General features: G+C 37.8%; 1 protein-coding gene across 3 annotated transcripts in view; it reads right to left on the bottom strand.

Annotated features, from left to right (window-relative positions):
- Positions 1–25055, bottom strand: part of FER (FER tyrosine kinase) — a 470748-nt gene that overhangs the window by 18238 nt on the left and 427455 nt on the right. For all 3 annotated transcript variants that reach the window (XM_082836311.1, XM_082836310.1, XM_082836312.1), the window contains one exon: positions 6382–6536. In XM_082836311.1, coding sequence (XP_082692437.1) covers positions 6382–6536 — 155 coding nt within the window. The remainder of the gene's footprint in view (positions 1–6381; positions 6537–25055) is intronic.

Raw genomic sequence — 25055 nt, forward strand, 5'->3', positions numbered from 1 at the left:
CTCATAGAATGAGCTTGGGAGTGTTCATTCCTCTACAATTATTTTGGAATAGTTTCAGAAGGATAGGTCTTAACTCTTCTCTAAATGTTTGATAGAATTCACCTATGAAGCCATCTGGTCTTGGACTTTTGTTTGTAGGGAGTCTTTAAATCACAGTTTCAAGTTCAGTACTTGTGATTGGTCTGTTCATATTTTCTATTTATTCCTGGTTCAGTCTTGGAAGATTGTACCTTTCTAAGAATTTGTCGATTTCTTCTAGGTTGTCCATTTTATTGGTGTATAGTTGCTTGTAGTAGTCTCTTATGATCCTTTGTATTTCTTTGGTGTCTGTTGTAACTTCTCCTTTATTATTTCTAATTTTATTGATTTGAGCTCTCCCTTTTTTTCTTGATGAGTCTAGCTAAAGGCTCATCAATTTTGTATATCATTTCAAAGAACCAGCTTTTAGTTTCATTGATCTTTGCTGTTGTTTTCTATGTCTCTATTTTATGTATTTCTTTCCTTCTACTAACTTTGGGTTTCTTTTGTTCTTTCTCTAGTTGCTTTAGGTGTAAGTTTAGGTTGTTTGAGATTTTTCTTGTTTCCTGTGTTAAGATTGTATTGCTATACACTTCCCTCTTAGAACTGCTTTTCCTGTGTCCCAAAGGTTTTTGGATCATAGTGTTTTCATTGTCATTTGTCTCTAGGTACTTTTTGATTTCCTCTTTGATTTCTTCAGTGACCCACTGGTTATTTAGTAACATATTGTTTAGCCTCCACATGTTTGTGTTTTTTACAGCTTTTGTCTTGTAGTTGATTTTTAGTCTCACAGCATTGTGTTTGGAAAAGATGCTTGATTTCAATTTTCTTAAATTTACCGAGGCTTGATTTGTGACCCAAGATGTGATCTGTTGTGGAGAATGTTCCATGTATATTTGAGAAGAAAGTGTAATCTGCTGCTTTTGGATGGAATGCTCTATAAATATCAATTAAGTCCATCTGGTCTAATGTGTCATTTAAGGTCATTTAAGGCCTGTGTTTCTTTACTGATTTTCTGTCTGGATGATTTGTCCATTGATGAAAGTGGGGTGTTAAAGTCCCCCATTATTACTGTGATACTGTTGACTTCTTTTACGACTGTTAGCATTTGCCTTATATATTGAGGTGCTCAATATATATATATTTACAATTGTAAATATATATATTTACAATTGTTATATCTTCTTCTTGGATTGATCTCTTGATCATTATGTAGTGTTCTTTTTTGTCTCTTGTAACAGTCTTTATTTTAAAGTCTATTTTGTCTGATATGTGTATTGCTGTTCCAGCTTTCTTTTGATTTCCATATGCATGGAATACCATCTTCCATTCCCTCACTTTCAGTCTGTACATGTCCCTGGATCTGAAGTGGGTCTCTTGTAGACAGCATATATATGGGTCTTGGTTTTGTATCCATTCATCCAGTCTGTGTCTTTTGGTTGGAGCATTTAATCCATTTACATTTAAGGTAATTATTGATATGTATGTTCTTACTGCCATGTTAATTGTTTGGGATTTGTTTTTTTAGGTCTTTTTTTTCTTACCTTCCTCTTTTGTTCTATTCTCTTGTGATTTGATGACTATCTATCTTTAGTGTTGTGTTTAGATTGCTTTTCCTTTTCTGTGTGTGTATTGTAGACTTTTAGTTTGTGGTTCCCATGAGGTTTTGATATAGCAGTCTATATATGTTCAAGATTGTTTTAAGTTGCTGGTCTCTTATTTTCAAATGCATTTCCAATATCCTGAATTTGTACTCTCCTATTCTCATGACTGACTGCTGGTTTTGATATCTTATTTGCATGTGGATGACTTTCTACCTTTACTGCATGTTTGCCTTTACTGGTCAGTTTTCCCATTTGTAATCTTCTTGTTTCTAGTTGTGGTCTTTTCTTTTCCACCTAGAGAAGTTCCTTTAACATTTGTTGTAAAGCTGGTTTGGTGGTGTTGAATTTTCTTAGCTCTTGCTTGTCTGTAATGCTTCGATTTCTCTGTCAAATCTGAATGAGAGGCTTGCTGGGTAGAATATTCTTGGTTGTAGATTTTTCCCTTTCATCACTTTAAATATATCCTGCCACTCCCTCTGGCCTGCAGAGTTTCTGCTGAAAAACCAGCTGATAACCTTATGGGGATTTCCTTGTATGTTATTTGTTGCTTTTCTCTTATTGCTTTTAACACATTATTGACTGGGGGATTTTTGCAGAAAATAACGTCTATGGCCAGGCGATTTGTTATGTAAGTGAATATTGAAACACCTGCGTTTGAGTAAATATCAACAACTTTTTTTGAACTTAATGTATTTATTTGAAACTTTGTACATGTCTTACTAAAGTATTCTAATAGTTCGTTAGAGTGTGATAGGCAGTATAGCAGGTACCTCTGTGCAGGGGAACAGAACATCTATTACAAATATATTGTGTTTCACTGCACTTTCCCCTGTTAGAGCAGACTCTACACTTTCTGGTGGCATTTGTTCTGTTAGTCCTGTGGGTATTGTTTCCTCTAGAATACGTTCTTTTATTTTACCTGATAGTTGACAAGGTGGATCTTTGTTGGGGGCTCTTTTAGAAATGCCACAAGAAGGACCAGATGCAGGACTACCACTGCATTCACCAGAATTGTCAGTTACCCATTCTCTAGCTGCTGCTAATGAAAATTGCTTGTTAAAGTCATTTAATTCTGTGCATTAAGGCTACAATAAATTTTAAGCTCATTGAATAAACCACAACTACTCAAATAGAAACCCACTTTCTTATACCAGTTTTGAGTCTTCCAGAGGATATTGAATTTTGCCAGATATTGATCAGACCGATCAACTCGTTTCATATATTTATTATACTCTAATATATACAAGTGGGTTTAGTTATCTGATGGCCAGTCCTCCTGTCTTCCTTTCCTGTAGATGCTATGGAGGCGTCATGAAGAGTTGTCACCATGCAGGCTAGCCTCTTGTCTTTCCATATAAGAAGATCACTTCTCCCTTCCATAAGAATGTCATTTCTCCCCTCTGTAGATTTTTAGATTTCTTCCTTAATTGGTTTGGTAGACCATGATACTCTCTTATAGTCCCACAAACTCTGGTTTTATTTTTCAACAATATTTCAGATGCAGACACACTGTTGTAATAATTGTCTTTGTAAATATGGTGCCATGAACCAAGATAAGGTTGTAGGACCGATAATATTGTTTCTTGCAGTTTCTTTCCTTCACCCATGTAAATCTCAAGGTAGCATATATATCGTTTCATTTGTGGTAACCATCCTGACCAAAATTCCATATTTTGTAAGTTTTCTGGGAATACAGGTTTTGAATCTGAGTCGTCCTCTCCTCTCTATCATTGCCTCCTCAAGTGACAGCTCTTGTTTGGGTATATAGATCAACTGAAATTTTGGTAGAAAATAATACAAAAGAGGTTTAGCTTTTGAAGTTCTGTCTGCAGGAAGTACAGTTTCTGAGTTATGGTTCAAGTGAAGAAATATCATTATTTGTTTGAACCTTCTCCTTGTCATAATCTTTGGAAAGACAGGTGTTTCAAGTAAGGGATCAGTCGACCAATATTCTTTCCATTGTGACTTTCTTATTTGTCCCATCAAAATTATTAATCCAAGAAACTTCTTCATGTCACTACTGGTTACATCAGTCCATTTTAAATCTTTATCATAGTTTTTATATGATTTTTCATTCTGCTGGTGATACAAGTTTGAGAAGTGACCAACTCGAAAAAGTCATTACCAAAAATTGTTATTTCACTAACACTTTGTGGGTTATTACAGTCAGCAGTTACACCTGACACACCTGTAAAGTCTTTTAATTTTCATGAAATGTTGTCTTCAATCCACTCTTCTGTAGAAGCAAAGGAGCATTCTCCAGCACCATGAGTTTCATTTTCACTTTCCGTATCAGAATCAATCACTAAGGTTTTTTGTCTTTTTCTTGGTCTAATATTCACATCGTGTGAATCAGAACTATATTCTGAAGAACTATCATCTTCTGAGACACTAATGTATGTTGCTCAATCAGAGAAAGTATCTGCATAAAATTCACTGAAAAATTCTTCTTCACTCCAAATTTAGCGATGTGTCATTTTTGAAAATTTTATGGTAATAAACTTGAGTTTATAATACACACAAGGTTGGAACAGAAACCTAACAGAGGAAAATGTGAATGATAATGACATCATAAGTTGTCTAATGAACTGTTGATCAATTTAAGCTCTAACAACTTTGTAAGTGGATATTAATTGTATCACTCTCTAAAAACGTATTGATATGTCTCTGGTCAATAATGTTCAGGTAACAAGAGACATATTAATATGTCTCCTGCCAATAAATTGTTAACATTTTCTCTTTGTCTTTAATTTTTGTTAATTTGATTAATATGTGCCTTGGCATGGTCCTCCTCAGGTTTACCCTGTATGGGATTTTTTGTGCTTCCTGGACTTGAGTGATTGTTGTTTTCTTTCCCACGTTAGGGAAGTCTCTGGCTATTATCTCTTCAAATATTTTCTCAGGCCCTTCCTCTTTTCTCCTTCTGCAACCCCTATAATGTGAATGTTGGTGCATTTAATCTTGTCCTAGAGATCTCTTGGTTTGTCCTCATCTCTTTTAATTCTTTTTCCTTTATTCTGTTTTGTGGCAGTGATTTCCACCAATCTGTCTTCCAGCTGACTTATTCATTCTTCTGCCTCATTTATTCTGCTACTGATTCCTTCTAGTATATATTTCACTTCAGTTAGTTATTATATTGTTCATCTCTGTCTGTTCTTTAAATCTTCTAGCTCTTCATTAAACATTGTTTGTATCTTCTTGGTCTGTGCCTCCAATTCTTTTTCTGAGATCTTGGATCATCTTTTTCAGGCAGATTGCCTATCTCCTCCTCACTTAGTTGTTCTTCTGGGGTTTTATCTTGTTCCTTCATCTGGAACATATTTCTCTGCTGTCTCATTTTTTCCAACTTTCTGTGTTTGTGGGCTCTGCAGGCTGCAGGATTGTAGTTCTTCTTGCTTCTGATGTCTGACCCCTGGTGGGTGAGATGGGTCCAAGGGCTTGTGCAGGCTTCCTGGTGCCTTCCCACTGGTGGGTGGAGCTGGAGCTTGTTCCTCGTCTCATTGTGGCTTCTTCTTTGTATTTGGATATAGAATATCTTTTTTGGTAGGTTCCAGTCTTTTTTTGCTGATGGTTGTTCAGCAGTTATGATTTTGGTGTTTTCATAACAGGAGGTGAGCTCAAGTCCTATTCTACTCTGCCATCTTGTCTTCAATCTCTCTAATATGCTTTCATGTCACAAACCTCAGCTTCTTCCCTCCCACACCTGGTCTAGGTCCAGCCATAAGGAGGCAGAAGTAGGAGGCTGAGGCAAGGCTTGGTGCCCTGGCCACGTGGAGGTGGCACTTACTAAATATTTTCTGATGAATGCTTTGTTATGAGCTGCAGCAAGGCAGGGACCATGATGAGGGGCAGCGGCCACACACACGTGGCGCCAGCTGGCACAGAGTCTCACAAGCTGCGCGCCCTTGCCTGCCTCTTGTGCATCTCTACTTCTAGGAGCAAGACTGAGGACACAGGGACATTGCATGATGCTTCCCTCCACTTTATGATATTTTTATTCAAAACATACTATACCCATTCACCAACTCATGGCTCATATGCTGCTTCCCTTAATGAAAATGTAATTTTTAATTTCACTTAAAAGTACATTTAAAAAAAAAAAATTCTTGAGCTCTTACCCATCTTGCTATGGCCCATTTCATCCCAACCACAGATAATACAAGCTGTATTTACTTCCAATCACAATGATACACAAAAATTCAAGTGAAAAAAATCCCTGCTGTTTTAAACTGTAACTCCCATCTCTCTCTTCCCACAAGATTTATACAAGTTCCAGAGATTGAGATGCTAAGAAACCTTGTCAATTTTCAGAGTGAGAAACTACAGCATTGACTGACTTAATATTTAGGAACCTGACATTAGATGAGGTTATTGGACCAATTATAAGACATTCAAAAGAAATAGTCCAGAGCCACAGCAAGATCTTTACTCTGGGTATAATTTGACTATTAAGATAGAAATAATCTTTTTTTGGATAACAATAAAAACTTTCAGAGGTATAGTCATACTTAACAATGCTTGTAAGTATTATCCATCTTTTAAATCTAGCAATCTTCCATACAAAAATCTGATAAATAAGATCAATGAATTAAGTTTGTGCTCATGTTCAAGTGCAAAGTCTGCACATTTACACATCCTTTTTTGTTGCTCCTCAGATGATTCTAACTGGAGCTCTGCTCTACCCCGTAACTTTGCTTGTGAATGTTTTGTGCTAATGGAGTCCATTTTTACCACCAAAAAGAAAAAAGTCTATTCTTACCATAATTAAGAGCCTCTGGTGCCGTCCATTTAATGGGAATCTGCTTTAAGCCAGAAGATGAATACACTCCACCATCCTCTTGACGAGACATTCCAAAGTCACTGATTTTCAGAACATTATTTTCACCTACCAGACAGTTTCTTGCAGCAAGATCCCTAGGTTACAATAAGACATAGAAAACACCTATTAAAACAAATTGAAAGCCGCTTTCACACTTATGACTGACTTCCATGCTTTGCAATTTTACATTTGCAATGTATTCATAATGAGCTTAAGAATGCTTGCAATTTACCAGTCTTTCTCATCTTTTCTGTCATAGGTAAAAATCATCCACAAGAACATTTGCATATGGAACAGGCCACAGGCTAATCTCTAGGCACCACATATATTATTTCTATTTAAATAGAAAAACACTGATTCTAGGGTTAAGAGAGAAAAATCACAGAGAAGAGACTAAGCAGACTTGGCATTATTTCTCCTTTGACTGGCTTTCCTAGAGCAGCACTAACAGAACTTTCTGTGACAATGGCATATGCTGTCTGGCATGACCTGTGCTGCCCAGTAGGTAGCCATTGGCCACGTGTGACTATTGAACACGTGCAGTGTGGCTGCTGTGATGGGAAACTGAAATTTTAAATTTTCTTTACTTTCAGTTAGTTAATTTAATTTAAATAGCTGCATGTGGCTTGTAGCTGCTAAGTAGCCTTTGGCAGTGTAGCCCTAGAATTTCCCAAAGGTTGGAGAATGGCTGAGGTGCCAGAGAGTCCGGCAACTCTTTTTTTTCTTTTGCATCCGGGATGTGCAAAACCCTACATGATGATCTGCCCTGCCTCTCTCTCTCTCAACTTGTCTTGTTCCAGTCTCTCCATAATTTGCTATATTCCAGCCATATTCAGCTTCTTTTTGTACCCAAACATAGGACAAATCCCCTAAACATGGCAAGCTTATTTCTACTGTAGGGCTTTGCACTTAGCTATTCCCTTTGCCTGGAGTGCTCTCCTTCTAGGCTTTTGCATAGCTGGCTCCTCTTCATTCATTCTTAGCTCAAACTGCTATACTTCCGAACCTCCCCTGCAGCTAGCTGTGGCCATAATCTAAATACTGGCCAATGAGATATAAGCAGAAGAGTTGTCTAGAATTTTTAGGAGGTTTCTTTAAAAGAAAGGGGAAGTACCATTACATTTCTCCCCTCAGAGAACTCTATCTTGACCACGCTTAACTAATAGGAAAGACAGCAGTGAACAAAACAGACCAAGTACTCTCATTCTAGCAGGGAAGACATTCAATAATCAAATTCATATATGTACATATAAATGTTTATATATAGAAAATATAAAGTATATGAGCATGCGCACACACACAAAGAATATCAGATAATAGGTCAAATGATGTTGAGTGTTAAGAAGAAAGAGAGTTATATAAAGGGAAAAAGATTTACAAGCGGGAATCCTATTTTCGACAGGTTGTTAGGAAAGGTCTCTTTGATAATGTGATAGTTGATCAAAGACCTGAAGGGAGTTAAGGAACAAGCCATGGGGATATCTAGGTGAAGAGCGTTCAAGGTAGAAGGAATAGTAGATACAAAGGCCCTAAAATTGGTTCATGCTTGGTATAGTCAAGGAACATCAAGGAAGCCAGCAGAGCTGGAGGGGAATGAGTGAGGGAGAGAATAGCAGATTTAATCAGAGTTAGCCAGGACCAAATAATATATGGCCTTTTAATAGTAGGCTCCTTGGCTTTTTATTCAGCTAGGAGGTAACCAGAGAGTTCTGCACACAGGAATGACATAATGTGACTTATTTTTTGAAGGATTATATGTTACTATGTGGAGAATGGACTGGCAAGACCAGAGAGACCAGTAAGCAGACTATTTCAGAAGTCTAGGAGAGGTGACGCTAGCCTACGCTAAGATGAAAGTGGTGGAGGTGATCAGAAGCTATCAGATTCAGAATATATTTTGAAAGTATCAATACAATCAGCAGGGTTTGCTGGTAGACTGGATGTGGAGTAGGAGAGAAAAAGAGTCATGGATGACCCAAAATATTTTGGCCTAAGCAACTGGAAGATTGGAGCTGACAGTGAAATGGGGAACTGGGGGAAGAACAAGATTCACAGAGTGTGGCAGAGACAGCCAGTTGCTCCCTAATGTGCATTTCCTCTTCTGTTTTAGTAAAAGTGCTCCATAATTTCGAGGATTGAAGAAAGAAGGCTGAGAAGGAGCAGCAAGTGAGGCAGGAGGGAAACCAACAGAGGGGCTGGTGTCCTGGAAGCCAAGTGAGGAAAGCTTTTCAAGCGGGAATAGAAGTTAACTGTCATCTACTACTGAGAAGACAAGAAAGATGAGGACTATGAACTGGCCATTAGATTTGCAAACATGGAATTTAATGAGACACTGACAAGAGCAATCTCAGAGGAGTGGTGGGTACAATAGCATGACTGGAGTGTGTTCAAAGAGAATGAGAAAACGAAGTGGAGATAGTGAGTTTAGACACTCTTCTGAGTAAATTTTCTATAAAGGGGTACAGAGAAATGGGGAGGCAACTAGAGGGGGTTTCAGGTCAAAGGAGTTTTTCCCCTAATATGGGGGCTATTACATGTATTTACGCAGACAGGAATAATACTGTATAGAGGGTAAAACTGATGCAGGAAGGGAAAGGTGACAATGGCAGGTGTGAAGCCCTTGAAAAGAGGTGATGGTATCCATCTGTGCTCTTTAGAGCTGTATCCCCAATGTCCAGAATAGTACTTGGCACATAGTAGGTGCTCAATAAATGTTTGTTGAATCAATACATATAAATTGTCTTATCCTAGCAGTGATCCCTGCTAAAGGCAGGTCGTCTATTCTGTGCTTTCTTTTGTAATTCTTTTCCCCTGAGGAAGAGTCAACAACTTGCTTCTCTTTCAGCTGAGATGGTTTTACATATTTACCTTTGAAATGCACCCCTATATGTCAAACATGACTCAAGGCTTCTAAAAAAATAAAGTCTACTTTATAGGATTGGTCTTGTAACATAGGAAGTACCTTGAGCAACTGACTTATATCAGTAGTTGACTGGTAATGATGATATTTCCTCAGGGAGTTAAATTAGCCTTTTATGTTTTAGTAGGAACATTGGGTGATAGAACCTAAACACATTCAGACAGGAATGTGACAATTTCTACCTTACTAATTTGCTAAGATTGGCTTTATTCATCAGATCCAAGTTTCACAATGGAGAACCTTAGAAGAAGCCCAAGGTTAAAATTAAATCTTTGACTTGCTTCCCAGCACCCACTGGAAGAGTGAGGGACTCTGGTTTGTTGCTAGACAAAGTGAGTGGTAGTGAAATGCTGGTCCGTCTTAATCTGTAGGAAAAAACTATATTATATATGCTCAGGAACACCAAGTCCTACCTATGGCAGAGATGGCCAGAATAAACAATAGCTTTGCCACTTATTTGAGTGGCCTTGGTTAATCTTTGTTTTAGGCATCTAAAAAACACAACCTTAGCTGGGTTAAGGAGGGTAATGGTTGTAAAGTGCTAGTATGCACTATATGATTCAAAATAAGTCTTAAACAAGCTATTGCTGCTGCTGCTGCTGCTACTACTACTACAAGAGGACCTGGAACAGTGAGATACAGTTTGTGACCTGCAGTATTTGCAGATGATATGATTTTTTACTTTTACACAGAAAATCTCAAGGAATTTATGTAACAACTAATAAACAAATTTAGCAAAGTTGCAACGTAAAAGGTTAATATTAAAAAATATTCTTGCATGATAGCAGCAAACAACTGGAAAATAAAATAAATTCCATTTACAGTAATGCCAATAAAACAAGACAATCAAGTTTTTTACACTCACAACTATACAACTTGACTGAGAAAAAAATAATAAAAGGAAACACAGTTCATGCTCATGAAGTGGAAGTCAATATTGCTAAGATGGCTAAATCAATCTATAGATTTAATGCACTCTCAGTCATTCTAGCAGACATCTTTGTAAAATTAGATAAGCTAATTTTAAAGGCCATATATGACAAACCCAGAGCTAACATCATTCTCAATGGTGAAAAACTGAAAGCATTTCCTCTAAGATCAGAACAAGACAAGGATGTCCACTCTTGACACCTTTATTCAACATAGTTTTGGAAGTTTTAGCCACAGCAATCAGAGAAGAGAAAGAAATAAAAGGAATCCAAATCAGAAAAGAAGAAGTAAAACTGTCACTATTTGCAGGTGACATGATACTATACATAGAAAATCCTAAAGACACTACCAGAAAACTACTAGAATTCATCAATGAGTTTGATAAAGTTGCAGATACAAAATTAATACACAGAAATCTCTTGCATTCCTATACACTAACAAACAATGAGAGATCAGAGAGAGAAATTAAGGAAACAATCCCATTTACTGTCGCATCAAAAAGAATAAAATACCTGGCAATAAACAACATACCTAAGGAGGCAAAACACCTGTACTCAGACAACAATAAGATGCTGATGAAAGAAATCAAAGATGACACAAATAGATGGAGAGATATACCATGTTCTTGGATTGGAGGAATCAATATTGTTAAAATGAATATACCACCCAAGGTAATGTACAGATTCAATGCAATACCTATCAAATTACCAGTGGCATTTTTCACAGAACTAGAACAAAAAATTTTACAATTTGTATGGAAACACAAAAGACCCCGAATAGCCAAAGCAATCCTGAGAAAGAAAAACGGAGCTGAGGGAATCAGGCTCCCTGACTTCAGACTATACCACAAAGCTACAGTTTGGTACTGGCACAAAAACAGAAATACAGATCAATGGAACAGGATAGAAAGCCCAGAAATAAACTCATGCACCTATGGTCAACTAATCTATGACAAAGAAGGCAAGAATATACAATGGAGAAAAGACAGTCTCTTCAATAAGTGGTGCTGGGAAAACTGCACAGCTACATGTAAAAGAATGAAATTAGAACACTCTCTAACACCGTACACAAAAATAAACTCAAAATGGATTAAGGACCTAAATATAAGACCAGATACTATAAAACTCTTAGAGGAAAACATAGGCAGAGCATTCTCTGACATAAATCACAGCAATATCTTTTCTGATCCACCTCCTAAAGTAATGAAAATAAAAACAAAAATAAACAAATGGGACCTAATGAAACTGAAAAGCTTTTGCACAGCAAAGGAAACAATAAAATGAAAAGACAACCCACAGAATGTGAGAAAATATTTGCAAACGAAGCAACAAGGGATTAATCTCCAAAATATACAAACAGCTCATGCACGTCGATCCCTAAAAAAACCAAACAACCCAGTCAAAAAATGGGCAGAAAGCTGGTTTGGGGGTGTTGAATTCCCTTAGCTTTTGCTTGTCTGTAAAGCTTTTGATTTCTCCGTTGAATCTGAATGAGACCCTTGCTGGGGAGAGTATTCTTGGTTGTAGGTTTTTTCCCTTTTGTATATGTATAACTGATTCACTTTGCCATATAGCAGAAACTAAAACAACACTGTAAATCAACTATACTCCAAAAAAAAATTAAAACAAAGGGTGGAAGATCTAAATAGACATTTCTCCAAGGAAGACAGAGATGGCCACGATGCACACTGAAAGATGCTCAACATCACTAATCATAAGAGAAATGCAAATCAAAACTACAATGAGGTATCACCTCACACCAGTCAGAATGGCCATCATCAAAAAGTCTACAAGCAATAAATGCTGGAGAGGGTGTGGAGAAAAGGGAACCCTCCTACACTGTAATGGGAATGTAAATTGGTATAGCCACTATGGAGAACAGTATGAAGGTTCCTCAGAAAACTAAAAATAGAGCTACCATATGATCCAGCAATCCCACTCCTGGGCATATATCCAGAGAAAACTGTAATTTAAAAAGATACATGGACCCCTATGTTCATAGCAGCACTATTTACAATAGCCAAGACATGGAAGCAACCTAAATGTCCATTGTCAGAGGAATGGATAAAGAAGATGTGGTACATATATACAATGGAATAGTACTCAGCCATAAACAAAAAATGAAATAATGCCATTTGCAGCAACATGGATGGACCCAGAGATTGTCATTCTGACTGAAGTCAGTCAGATAAAGACAAATATCATATGATATCACTTATATGTGGAATCTAAAAAAAAAAAAAGGTACAAATGAACTTATTTACAAAACAGAAATAGAGTCATAGTTGTAGAAAACAAACTTATGGTTACCAGGGGAGAAAGGGGCAGGGGAGGGATATTGTGAGAGACTGGGAGATTGGGACTGTAATATACACACTACTATATATGAAATAGATAACTAATAAGGACCTACTGTATAGCACAGGGAACCCTCCTCAATACTTTGTAATGACCTATATGGGAACAGAATCTAAAAAAGTGTGGATATATGTATGTGTCTAAATGATTCACTTTGCTGTACACCTGAAACTAACACAACATTGTAAATGAACTGTGCTGCAATAAAAATAAAAAAAATATAAATTGGACATGGACATGTAAAGGTTCTAGAATAAAGTAATTTTAAGAAAGAAGTATAAAGTTGAATGACTTACCTAACCTGATGCTAAATCTCACTATAAAGCTATTGTTATTAATATAGTTAAGTAAAGGAAAATAAGATATTATAGATCAGTGAAACAGAATAGAGGGTCCAGAAATAGATCACATACGTATGGTCAACTGATTGTGACAGAAGTACAATGGCACTGCAAGGCACACCTCCCAATTTTATTCAGTGAACTGGCTGACACCTCCTCAGAGCCAAATGCCATTACTCTTGGTCGGAATGAGCTTTCATTCAGTGCAGCATTTTAGTCATTTGCAGGATTGCAGTGTTAGTACTTTCCTCAGAATAATACTACATATACTTCTGTTGTTGTAACTATCTTCACTGCAGCGCCAGCTTAGTGTTTGTCCTCTGAAATGACGCTTAACAGTTTTATGAGGGACCAAACTAAAACTAATGCAGCGGTATCTTCAATTCAATGTAAATAACGTTTCAGTAGCATTTACAGAAAACTTTACTTTCTTTGGGTGGCAGTAAGTTCAAGTGCATGGAAATGTATCTTTTGGGCATACTCTATGAATTAAAACCTTAGGCCTTCAGGCAGTAAGCATGCCCTGCATACTCACAGTTTGCCTAGTATTCTGAAAAGAATTAAAGGAGATAGGAACGACAGATATGGTCTCTGGGCTGAGAAGCTGACAATCTAATTTGGGAGATAAGGTAGACACACACCTCTGCCCCTTCTCTCCTCTCCATTCCTTTCTTTAGTAAGCTCACGGTTGCCCAGCCCCGGGACAGACACTCTAGGAGACCGCTCATGCCCCCTTCCTCTTCACACATGAAACTGCCAGAGAACAAGTCAGTATGAGCCAGTGTGTTACCAGCTGCAAATCCTACAGAAATTCAGAGATGAGAAGTCTCATAACAGGCTGGTATGGTCATTCACAGGCGGTATCGGAGATAGCTGTATCTCACCATGTGCAGAGGAATATCACAGTGAATGCTGCTGGCAGCCGAAAGGCTATGGAAATGTTCCACCTATGTCTGCTGAGTAATCTTATTTGAAGACTCCAACTTCTGAGTGTATACCGGGGATGTCTTACAAGTTGTACATAATATGTGACAGGCTAATTAAGGATAAAATGAGAACAGAGGACAGTTACAGGAAATCCAACGCCAGCAGGCAATGGAGATGAGCACAGTTTATTTGTTCTCTGGAAAGTACAACAGTGCACATCTTGCTCTGTGGTGATGTTGCCTCTCAGGGCAAATACTATGGTAAACCAGGAACAACCAGGAGGTTGGGCCAGTGTTCTCCTTTGCTGGCTGCTTTATCCCAAACGTCACTTACTACTTGCAGCTAAGATTCCCCCAAGTCAAGATTTATCCCTCACATAGGAAAGGAGTTAGAGAAATATTTGCTTCTTTTCCCACTGGGTCTGGATAATACCGAGCCACAAGTAACTATCAGGACTTAGGAGGAGAAAACCTCTTTAAGGCCCTGAGATTTCCTCATTCTAACACACGGCATAAAGCCAACAACTCAGGGGTGGGGGAGAAATGAAGCAGACTTCATCTGCCTTATTATGTTCTGCTAAAGAACAGAATTCTCATATCTTATTACTGCACAACATCTATAACTGATTGATAGTAGAAGCACATTTTGGGGGCATTTAGAGGAGTAGTTAAAAGCAGCAATTTTGAAACATTACATCATTTACTAGCTCTTGGACCTTTAGAAATTTACTTATGCTTAGCCTCAGTTTTCTCATCTGTAAAGTAGGAATAATAATAGTATCTACCCAAGATTGTTGTGAAAATTACGTAAACTGCTTAGCACAGTAATTGGAAAATAGCCATACAGATATAAAACTTCACATTTACCACAGTAAAACTTGAATTTTAGCCACAGAAACCATGTGTTGGAGAATCACTGCCTTTTCCCTACTTCTAATTGGAATATTTGACTATTTTTCTATTTATATAAATATAAAAGCCGTTCAATTTAGTGCTCCTAACAACAATTTATATAGTATTTACTACTTGTCAGGCATGTAAGCTCCTTTCATAAACGTCACCTAATTCTTCTAATTAACTGTATTTATGATCTTCATTTTTATAGATGATGAAACTCACACCCAGAGAGTGAAGTGACTGCCTAAGGTTACACAGCCCACAAGGGGGTGAGGTGGGGAGAATCAGGAATTGGACTCCAGCAGCCCAGCCTCAGAGTCTGACATTTTAGCCACCTGTTACCATGCCTCAACACATTTTGTAATTCTCTTTCGGAATGTAATCCAATTACATACCACTTAATCTACAGCCAATGGCTACAATTTCTGAATTTTAAACAACAAAAGAGTTAAAATTGGTTACCTTTAAGAAAAGAAGTGACACTTCAAACTCTCTCCCCTCTCAAAAGTGAAAAAAAAAAACCCCAAAAAATCTGTATAATAAGCACATGAAAAACCCATTTTCTGAAGATGCCAAGAGTCACTAACTGCTTTAAAACAATATACATGATTGTTTTGATGGAAAGAGAGTAGGATTGCCTGTTTCTTGTTGGAAAATTTTGCACATGATAACAGAAATAGAACTGTAAACCGTCTGACAGAGCACACCAGCAAATGGAGGTGGGGCAAGATGGCGCATCTTTGGCAACAGAGCTGGCACCTAGGGGACGGCTTTATACCACCTGATACTAAAGCCACTATTTAGCTGACAGTGATGGGATCAGAGATTAGACAAAAAAGAGATGACCAGCCAGATCCTTCTGCCAATCACACGTTGCTTATTTCCACTTCAGAATCTACCTTATCTTTCCTTTGAATAAAGTACATGTAAATGTGAAAATCTCTCTCCATTTCTTGTTTTCAGTTGCACCTGTGACTTCACTCCCAGTTTTCCACTGGTCACATTGTTCCTCACCACCTCTCTCTCTTCCCTTCGCAACTTCCTCCATCACACTTCATACCTCTCACTTGGTGAGCTCTGTGCCCAGTGTTAATGGGGCACTTATTTCTAAAAGCACAGGCCGCAAAGGAACCCCAGCTGCAACAGTGTGAAAATCAGCCCCATTATTAAACTGTGCTTTTCCTGTTCCTTTGAAAACTTGTTGAGTGTCACAGACTTCTGGGAGGTTGGAAGGAAAGTGCTGCTTCTGTGAACGCAGTAGCAGACCATGTGTGCAGGGAAGGTCAGAGTGTAATTTAGGCCTTTTTGCTTAGGGCTGGTCCAGTGCCCTGTGGGTTTATATGGTGAGAGCCAATGGACTCCTGAAATCCCTGTCCTGCTGCCTGCCAGGACACTTAGAATCCTCAAGATCTGAGTCTCTTCATTTACTTGAAGCCTCTGCAAAAATGCGAATATGTTACCTGTGGGGAGGGAGGCATGTGTTACCTTTTACTCACATTTTACCATAAATTATTCCAAGAGATAACTGAATAGACATCATACAAAATCTTAGGGATGGGAGGGCAGGCAGGTTCTGACAGTGAGAAGAAAGAAGAGAAAAGGTAAAATCGAGTAACAAGAACCGGCTGAGAGAGCCGGCCTGGGCAGGCTGTACAGCGGGCTCTTAGGGGAAAGTCAATCCGGGCACTGGGTGAATATATGAGTGTGATGGGGCTTTGGGTGTGGGCAAAATGCAGCTACAGCTTCTAAAAAAGCTGTCTAGGGCTAGCTCTAGTGTATTTATTCTAAACCAGGCGACTCTCTTTCTCAACAGCAAAGGAAGATCACCACTGGAGGCTTAGCTGCCTCAACCACTGAATCTACTTATACTGGAGTAATGCTCCACTGGGCTGCATTCTGTGGAGAAACAGAGGCCTTTGGTGATCTCCTCTAATGAGGCTGCTGCCTGAGAGCTGGGGCATGAAACAATTAAGTCCCTGCCTGACAGAGCTGGCTGCATGAGAACCACTTATGGAAGCTCCTGGAAGTCATGTGCCTTTACTTACAATGGACATGTTCAGCACATATAGAAGTGCTTACTTCTTTTGGCTCTTTCATCTCCTTCCCTTGGGCAACAAGAGAATTCCGGTTGGGCATGCACAAGTACAGACTCCACATATTCTTTTATTTAGCTTATAAATCAATTCTTGGATAGTTAGGTAAAGAAAGGGGCCTCATACTAAATATGGATATTGAAAAAAAATTCAGAACCAAACACATAGTGATAATACTTGCTTCAGTCCTCAATTTACCTGAAAAACCCAAGGGGAACTTTCTTTGTATTTAACTAATGTGATTAATCTGGATGGTTTATAGTTTTATAAAGCTCTACTTGTATGGTCAGAAATAAATATCTCTCATTTACCATTTTCTGCTATCACCTGAAGGCCACGTTGTGAAATTAGATACCTAGAGACCACTACAGTTTTTAAATAAATATTGATCTAATGTTGATTCTATTAATAAAAAGAGTCTGGCCAACAGGAACTGGGGCATGGTGGGCGGGGAGGAGGACAAATTAAAAAACATTGATGGCAAGTAAATGTTTAAATCTCTTTCGTTCACAGAAATGTATCAAATCCCAGTGGGTAGTTCAACAACAAAACAGAGCTGTCTTAAGCATGCACATTAAAGGCCAACAGCTGTCTTGAGGCTGCAATAAAATGTGTTGCAAGGACTTGCCTCCAAAGTTAGCCTCAGTACTAATGGCAAGAGCCTCTACTCCTAAAAGACTTCCGGAAGGGAGATTTAAAAAATATCCAACCACTCCTAGGGCTTCCCTGGTGGCGCAGTGGTTGAGAGTCCGCCTGCCAATGCAGGGGACATGGGTTGGTGCCCTGGTCCAGGAAGATCCCACATGCCGCGGAGCGGCTGGGCCTGTGAGCCATGGCCGCTGGGCCTGCGTGTCCGGAGCCTGTGCTCCGCAACGGGAGAGGCCACAGCAGTGAGAGGCCCGCGTACCGCAAAAAAAAAAAAAAAAAAAAAAAAAAAAAAAAATCCAACCACTCCTATTCTGAGAGTATGAGAAATGAGAACAAAAGCCACTTGCCTGGGTGACTAATGATACAACCTACAATGTTACACTTGGATGCGGTAAGTTACTCTGAGCAACAGGTAGAAAACAGTGACAAAATCACTCCTTACTAAAGAGTCATCAAGATAATAGCAACCATTTGTTGAGTGTTTTATATGTGTCAGGTACAGTTTTAGATCTTTTTCAAATAACTGATTTTCGATTAATACTCAACTTCATGCATACTAATCTGAACATTAGATACATTTCAGATTTTTCCAAAAGCAATAATGAAAGCATCTCCACTGTTGGGAGTTCTGGACAAGGGGCTGGAGACTTGAGTTCTCACCAGTGTTTTCCTTAACAAGATGTGTAAACGAGTACATCACACATCATTTTCCCGGACCTTGGGAATGAGAGCACCAGTTCTTGACTTTTTTTGAGCATAAGGGTTCCCGCATAATATCCAACAGTTTTATGATTCCTTTGTACCACATCTACCCTGATGTGAGAGGTGTATGTTTTATAATGGCTGACAGAGAAGATACAATATAATGGAAAGGCTACTAGGGATTCAAAGATGTTTTGAAACAAATTTGTATTAATCACAACAGTAAAATAGTACTGCATATAGTTACATACAAATATATTATTCTGTCTCAAACAATGCTTGATGTACACTTGGAACACTTGCAATAAGTCGGAGGAACCAGTGGTCCATGGTCCACCACTTGGTGGCCAGCACATGGTCCTTTCAACTAACATTCTGTAAGCTCTAGGTTAAAGGTATTGTCTTACTGTAAGTGGCTGGATGAATCTAGCCACACAGTGATGCTAGATGATACTGGTGAAGAGTTTTCCACCTTTCCATTGCAAGAGTGAATGACAACAGCTGATGAATGGAAGTAAAGCTGGGAGGGTAAGTTATAAGTTACAAGCTACGACCAAGGAAATACATTTCTCAACCCTGTAAGAATAAGAGTGACAATTTATTTAGCACCTAGTATGTGTCAGGCATGATACCAGGAGCTTAACCTATTATCCCTAACCCCTATTTTAAGTGTAAGTATCTCTATTATACCGATAAAGAAACTGAGGCTCAGAGATTAAATAACTTGCTCAAGAAAATATAGCTGATAAGTGGCTGAGTATGGAATCTGTCTTGTTCCAAAGCCTGTGTGCTTTCAGTATTCTACAATGCTGAGTATTCTGGTTCCTTTGAACTACTGTTCATTTTTATCTTGACAAAACTTATACAGTAAATCCCCTACATACGAACCTTCATGCCGCTTTCAAAGATGCGAATGTATTATAAACCTATTAAAGTACAGTACTATATAGCCGATTGTGTTAGTTGGGTACCTAGGCTAACTCTGTTGGACTTAAGAACAAATTGGACTTATGAATGTGCTCTCGGAACGGAATTTGTTCGTATGTAGGGGACTTAACTGTACTCTGCAATCTCCGAGTAGATAGATTTCTGCCATTTTGTTCCTGAGACTTGACTTCTTTTCCATTTAAGTTTGATGAAATAGAGCCCCTGATCAGTGCTTCGGCTCTAGAATATACACTATATTAAGAGGACTAAAGTAAACATTATTTTTTCTATTCTATTTTCTATTTTATTTTTCTACTCTGTATAAAGGCACATAACAATTCCTCCAAAACCATTTGTTGTTTATACTTTCACTATATGATACACATACACTGGCGCCTAAATTAGGACATAAAAGGCACATAAAGAGGAGAGCAACTGTGTAATTTTTGATGCACAAGGTGCCACGATGAGCTTCAAGATCATTTAAATTTTTAAGGTCTGCAAAATGTTCAGTTACTAATGAACAAACACACTCTAATTACGATGGAACGCACCTAGATTTAGATACGGAATGATCCGCAGATGGTTAACCCTTTGCAGGATAATAATCTCTGTGCAAGGGATGCCACAGACGTTGCACTTTGCTGAGAGGGTCAATAATGGATTATGTCCTCCAAATGCCCTGCTCCTCAATTCTTCCAACCAGACAGAGCTACTTAGTCAAGCTGCACGTTTGCCTCTGGTCTGGTGATGCTTAGTAGATTCTTAGGCCATACTCTTAACCAAGTAGGAAGATGGCCGTGTCTGGCAAGCTAACACAAAAAGTGTCTTTAGAACAGTTTGAGCCCCTATGTACAGAGGGGAAATATCTAATCATATTTACTGTGGCAACAGTATCCTGCTCATGGAAAACATTTTTCAGTGTTTATAGGAATTCAAGAGAAGTAATGACTTTCTTCCATGTATCTGAACAGTTATTTCCTTGCCTCCCATATACATTCTTTTAAAATGAAATTTTCATTATTCCCATTTCAATGTCTAATGTTGTTTTCTAGGTTTATGACGTGATATCCCAGGTGACTTTATTATAAATTTCCCTTCAGTCCTATGATTGCTTTCAGCATATGAAATCCAAATAGGAGAGCCAAAGTTATGAATAAGGTCTAAGCCAAAGTTATGAATAAGGTCTATTATAATAATTCATTTTTATCTTGAAACAAAGATTTGAAATTCAATTTCTTTTCTGTCTCTCTATATTTTCTCTCCATAGTCAGGAGAGCTTGCTTTATCTTCGCTCATTTTTAATTCTATATTATGTTTGATAAGACTGTTTTTGTGGTATTACATTAAGACTTGATTTCATATATGTAACTATTTTTCTCTTGTACTTCTACAAGATAAAAGTTTTTAAAAATGCTCACCAAATGTCCTGTGACATTAATGATTATTTGTTCTGTGATTCTTTGATGTAGTCCACACAAAATCTGCATTTTGCTTTCATGAAGGATTACCTGTCTGAGCAAATATTAACTTTGCATACACGTGTCCTTTTGGTCTCTTACCAACTTGCAGATGCCAGTTACATAAAACAAAAGTGTCTGAAAGACTCAAAGTGGACAAAATAATAATTTATATAAATGTAAAGCCTGTCATGCCTAAAGGATTCCACATATTTTTGCAAATTACCGTCATCTCCAAACTGTCAGAGGAAAATGTGACAGTTGCTTTAACAACATTCAGGACAGTGTACAGCAATGGGGGCAAATCAAAGTGGCTATCCCTGGATCTTGGTGAAATTACATGTAAAATAATCACCTATGTGGAAACAACTAGGACACAGGATTTTTAAATTCCATGAAATACCGAATGGTTCCTTTAGTGCCATCAATTGAATCTTAGCTGACATTAGGTAATAGTTGAGCCTGTTAGATTATTCAAAGTATTTTTAAAGCAAAGGAATTAGGGGCTACATTTGCAAACAGACTTTCCTTACTAAGATCTTGTTATTTTGGCACAAATGGCCATTAATCTGACATTAAATGCATGCCACAAGACAAATATGTATCTTAGACTATGAGGCCCAACATTTTTAATAACAATGATGGTAGAGAAAAGAGATGAAATCATTTCTGGTTTTTTGACCTGGGAACTGATTAAGGAAACACTACTAAGTCTCTATTATACAGATGAGTTTCTAGTTTCTAAGAACCCGGCATTCTATAGTTACTGTTTGATACACACAAAAACTCTTACTACTTTACAACAAAAAGACATACTTGTAATTTACTTTGTACTTTTAAAAGTACTATTCCATTAATCTTAGAATCTAGCTGTAAAAAGTACATAAAACAGAGTATCCATACATGCATTGTATGTACATCTCAACCAATCAGCCCACCATTGGTTCAACTTCTCTTTATTAAGGCCTTAATAGGTACTGGCTTCTCTGCTATGTGCTGCAGATAAAGATAAACCTAATTCCTTCTCTCAGGGAATTAAATATTACAAGAAGAAATAGCGATGCTAGTACATACATTACAATATTAGAAATTACAAGTTTGAAAATTAGGAGTGGGCTCTCAGAGACAGATGTGGTATGAAAACTATGGCCCCAGTATTTTGTACTTCTCCATCCCTTGTATCTAGGCTAACTTGTGACTTCAATGAGCAGACGTGGCAGAAGTAATATTATGAAGTGCTGGAGTGTAGACCTCAGGAGGCCTTGCAGCATCCACTTTTGTCTTCCTGGAACAGTCCTGACACCATGTAAAAAAGCACGGGTGAGAAACCATATATATATAGAGGACCACCCTACAGTAAGCAGGAAGGCCCAGCCATGTGAGTGAGGCTATATTAAACCCTCCGGCCCTAGTCAAGCTACCAGATGTATGTGACCCCGGAGATAAAAGCAGAAAACCATTCAGCTGAACCCAGGCCAAACTGTTGACCTGAACTGATGAAACAAAAATAAATAAGAAATGGTTGTTGTTTTAAGCCACTATGTTGGGGGTAGTATTTGATGTAGCAATAGATAATTGGAACAGCAAGCTTATCAACAGCATTGAGAACGAAAGTTCAACAGTGAGGATGGGTAGGGCGGAGTTGGGGGCAAGAGACCAAAGAAAAATGATCACTGTTCACGAAAGGTCTGAGTCTGCTACCTGCTTCTTTCTTATCCATACGTGATAGAGAACTGCTGCGGGCACCTTCTTATTGGTGCAATAATTTCTCTTCGCTTGGATTCTGATCCTCAGCTTTGAACTTGTTTTCTCATCTAAGTTTTTATGGGCCACATAGCTTTCATGGGCTGAATTTTCCTTTTCAAGCTTTTTGCACTAATGACTGCCAGGCTATTTGACTAGTATCTCTTCTAGACATTGCTTCTTTGTGTCCAGAAAATGATGTTCCCAGAGGGCTCCACCTGGTCCCAAGCTTCTGTACTACCAACCACTTTTAACGTGATACAATGAGAAGAAAAATAAATTTACGCTATCTGGCACATGGAAGCCAGTTAATTTAGAGGTAAACTTCTCTGAGATGCTTTGAGGGAATTTTGTTATCAGATTAGAACAAATCAGAGTAAGTGATATGATATGGATAATGTTGCCCCTGAGTCATCAATAAAGGTGAACAATTATGGGGAATACCTGATATCAGAAAGTAGGAAAATGTGTTAGGCAGTTTATAATTATTTCCATAAAAGATTTAAAATTGACAAAGAGAAGGCCAAGTGATAAAATAAATTGATTTGATTCCCTCAAAAATATGTATTTTGCACTTACTATTTGCCAGGCACTCTTTTAGGCAAAATGGTGACAAGACACACAAAAATTCATGTCCTTTATGGAACTTACATTCCTTTGATACAAACTAGGTAAATGATGCATTATCAAATATGATACATCTAAAAGAATTACTCAAAGACATATTCGATATAATATAAAAAGGGAATCCATAAAAGAGAAAGAAGTAGTGAGCAACAAACATCAGGAGCAAAGACATGAGTGACACTATTATGTCTAAATAATTGTTGATCCATTCTGTTAAAAAAAATCCTGTATGTCTTCAACATGCTAAATGGAAGGGAGGAGGTGGGAGGGAGTGGGACGAACTGTGCTAAGGGCATCAGCCTGCTCCCACCAGAAGAGAAGAGGATTAGAATGTAAAAAAGATCAGGTGTAAGAAGCGCATGCTAACAAACAAAAGCAGTTGTGGCAATACTGCCATCAGAAAGCAGAATGGAGGAAAAAAGAGCATCAATAAGAATAAAAAGAACTATATTTCTAAAAAAGAATTCACCAAAATGATACATGTTAATGATACTAAATGGGGCATGCAGCAAACAGTGAAAACAACAGGAAATCTAGACATATCATGAGTTAAGGGCAAAAACAAAAGCAGCATAATTTAATATAGACACAGAACTGGTTTAGAAGGGGTCAATGTATAAACATGGAATAGATGAAATGTCAGCAGTATCACCAGAGATGGAATGAGACAGGATCAGAAGCAATTATCAAACAGGGACCAGAGGACCTGCTTTCCAAGCAAACAGCAACTTAAACACTGGTAAAGGAAAATGGAGGCCACCTTGGAGTATTTTAATAATACTATCACTAATGGAAGAGAGGGCATTCAAATTCAATCCATGCAGAAACAATCAGAGTAATTATGGAATCCCACACTATACCAGCATGCGGTCTGACTACTAAACAGGAATGATGTCATTCGGTGGAGAAGTTGTGCCTGTTTCACCGCTTGGCTTACTTGAAGCAAGGCTGATTGGGGCCTCTGGGAGCACCTTATTGGGAGCAAATCTGTCTTTGAGAAAGAATGGGCAAATCTTCTACTAGGTCTTTACAGCTATAATCTCAGAACCAATTATTATTATTATTTTTAAAGCTAATAACTAGCTTAGGTTTTCTGCAGTTTAGTTCTTTTGGTAACTGATTCTATTAATGCAGTAATAGGCAAAACAACCATTATGCAGACATTGATTTTATTTTCTGAATGTTTCTATAATCCATTATATTAGCTGGAGAATAGACATGTAAATCTTATCAAATTGCCATGTGCTAAACAATGAAGTTATTGTCTAAAGTCATACCAGGCACCCAAACTATTCTATAAAGGTTTTTTTTGTTTTCATATTCTGGATTATATCTATGTCAGATTATCAAAGAATATACTAAGTGGCAGTCATGTTTTAAAATGAATGTTGAATATTTTCTTTAAAATTGAATTTTATCTACTAAAAATAATTTTGTTCTTTTTTTCTGATAGTAGTGGAAGAGCACATGTTTATTTTTATACAAATATCCAAACTCTTTTCCCTTTAAAATTTGCCTTACCAAAGTTCTCTCCAACAATAATAACAAAGAATTCTACTCATACTGAATGGTTCAGGAAGATGACTCATGATAAAGAAAAGTCTTCCTGTTCCAAAGGATATGTGGCAGAAAGATAAAGACCACACTCAAAGAAAGCATCATTATTTACTAAAAATTCAAAAGCATCTATTGGGTTTAATAAAAGGCCAATAGTGTACAAGAGAGTGACAGTCAGTGGATAAACATTTTAGTCGACAATGTAATTAAGAAAAATAAGAAAATACTGGAGAAAGTGGGTCCACATTATTTAGCAGATGAAATAGCAGAATTTCTGTCCAGAGGAAATTTTAGGATGTTAGCATATAGAGAGATGACAGAATCTCTTTTCTGGGAATGTTTAAGAAAGGGTAAGATGACTGATTCAGCAAACATTTCCTGGGCACCAAATATGTAGCAAGTACTGTGCAGTGTTGGAAAAAAAACAGGTTCTGTCCTTAAGGAGTTTATCCAGTGGTAGTAACAAGCGATTTTGTAGGAGAGACA

Source organism: Leucopleurus acutus (assembly GCF_964270905.1).
Source record: "Leucopleurus acutus genome assembly, chromosome: 3".
Classification (NCBI taxonomy): domain Eukaryota; kingdom Metazoa; phylum Chordata; class Mammalia; order Artiodactyla; family Delphinidae; genus Leucopleurus; species Leucopleurus acutus.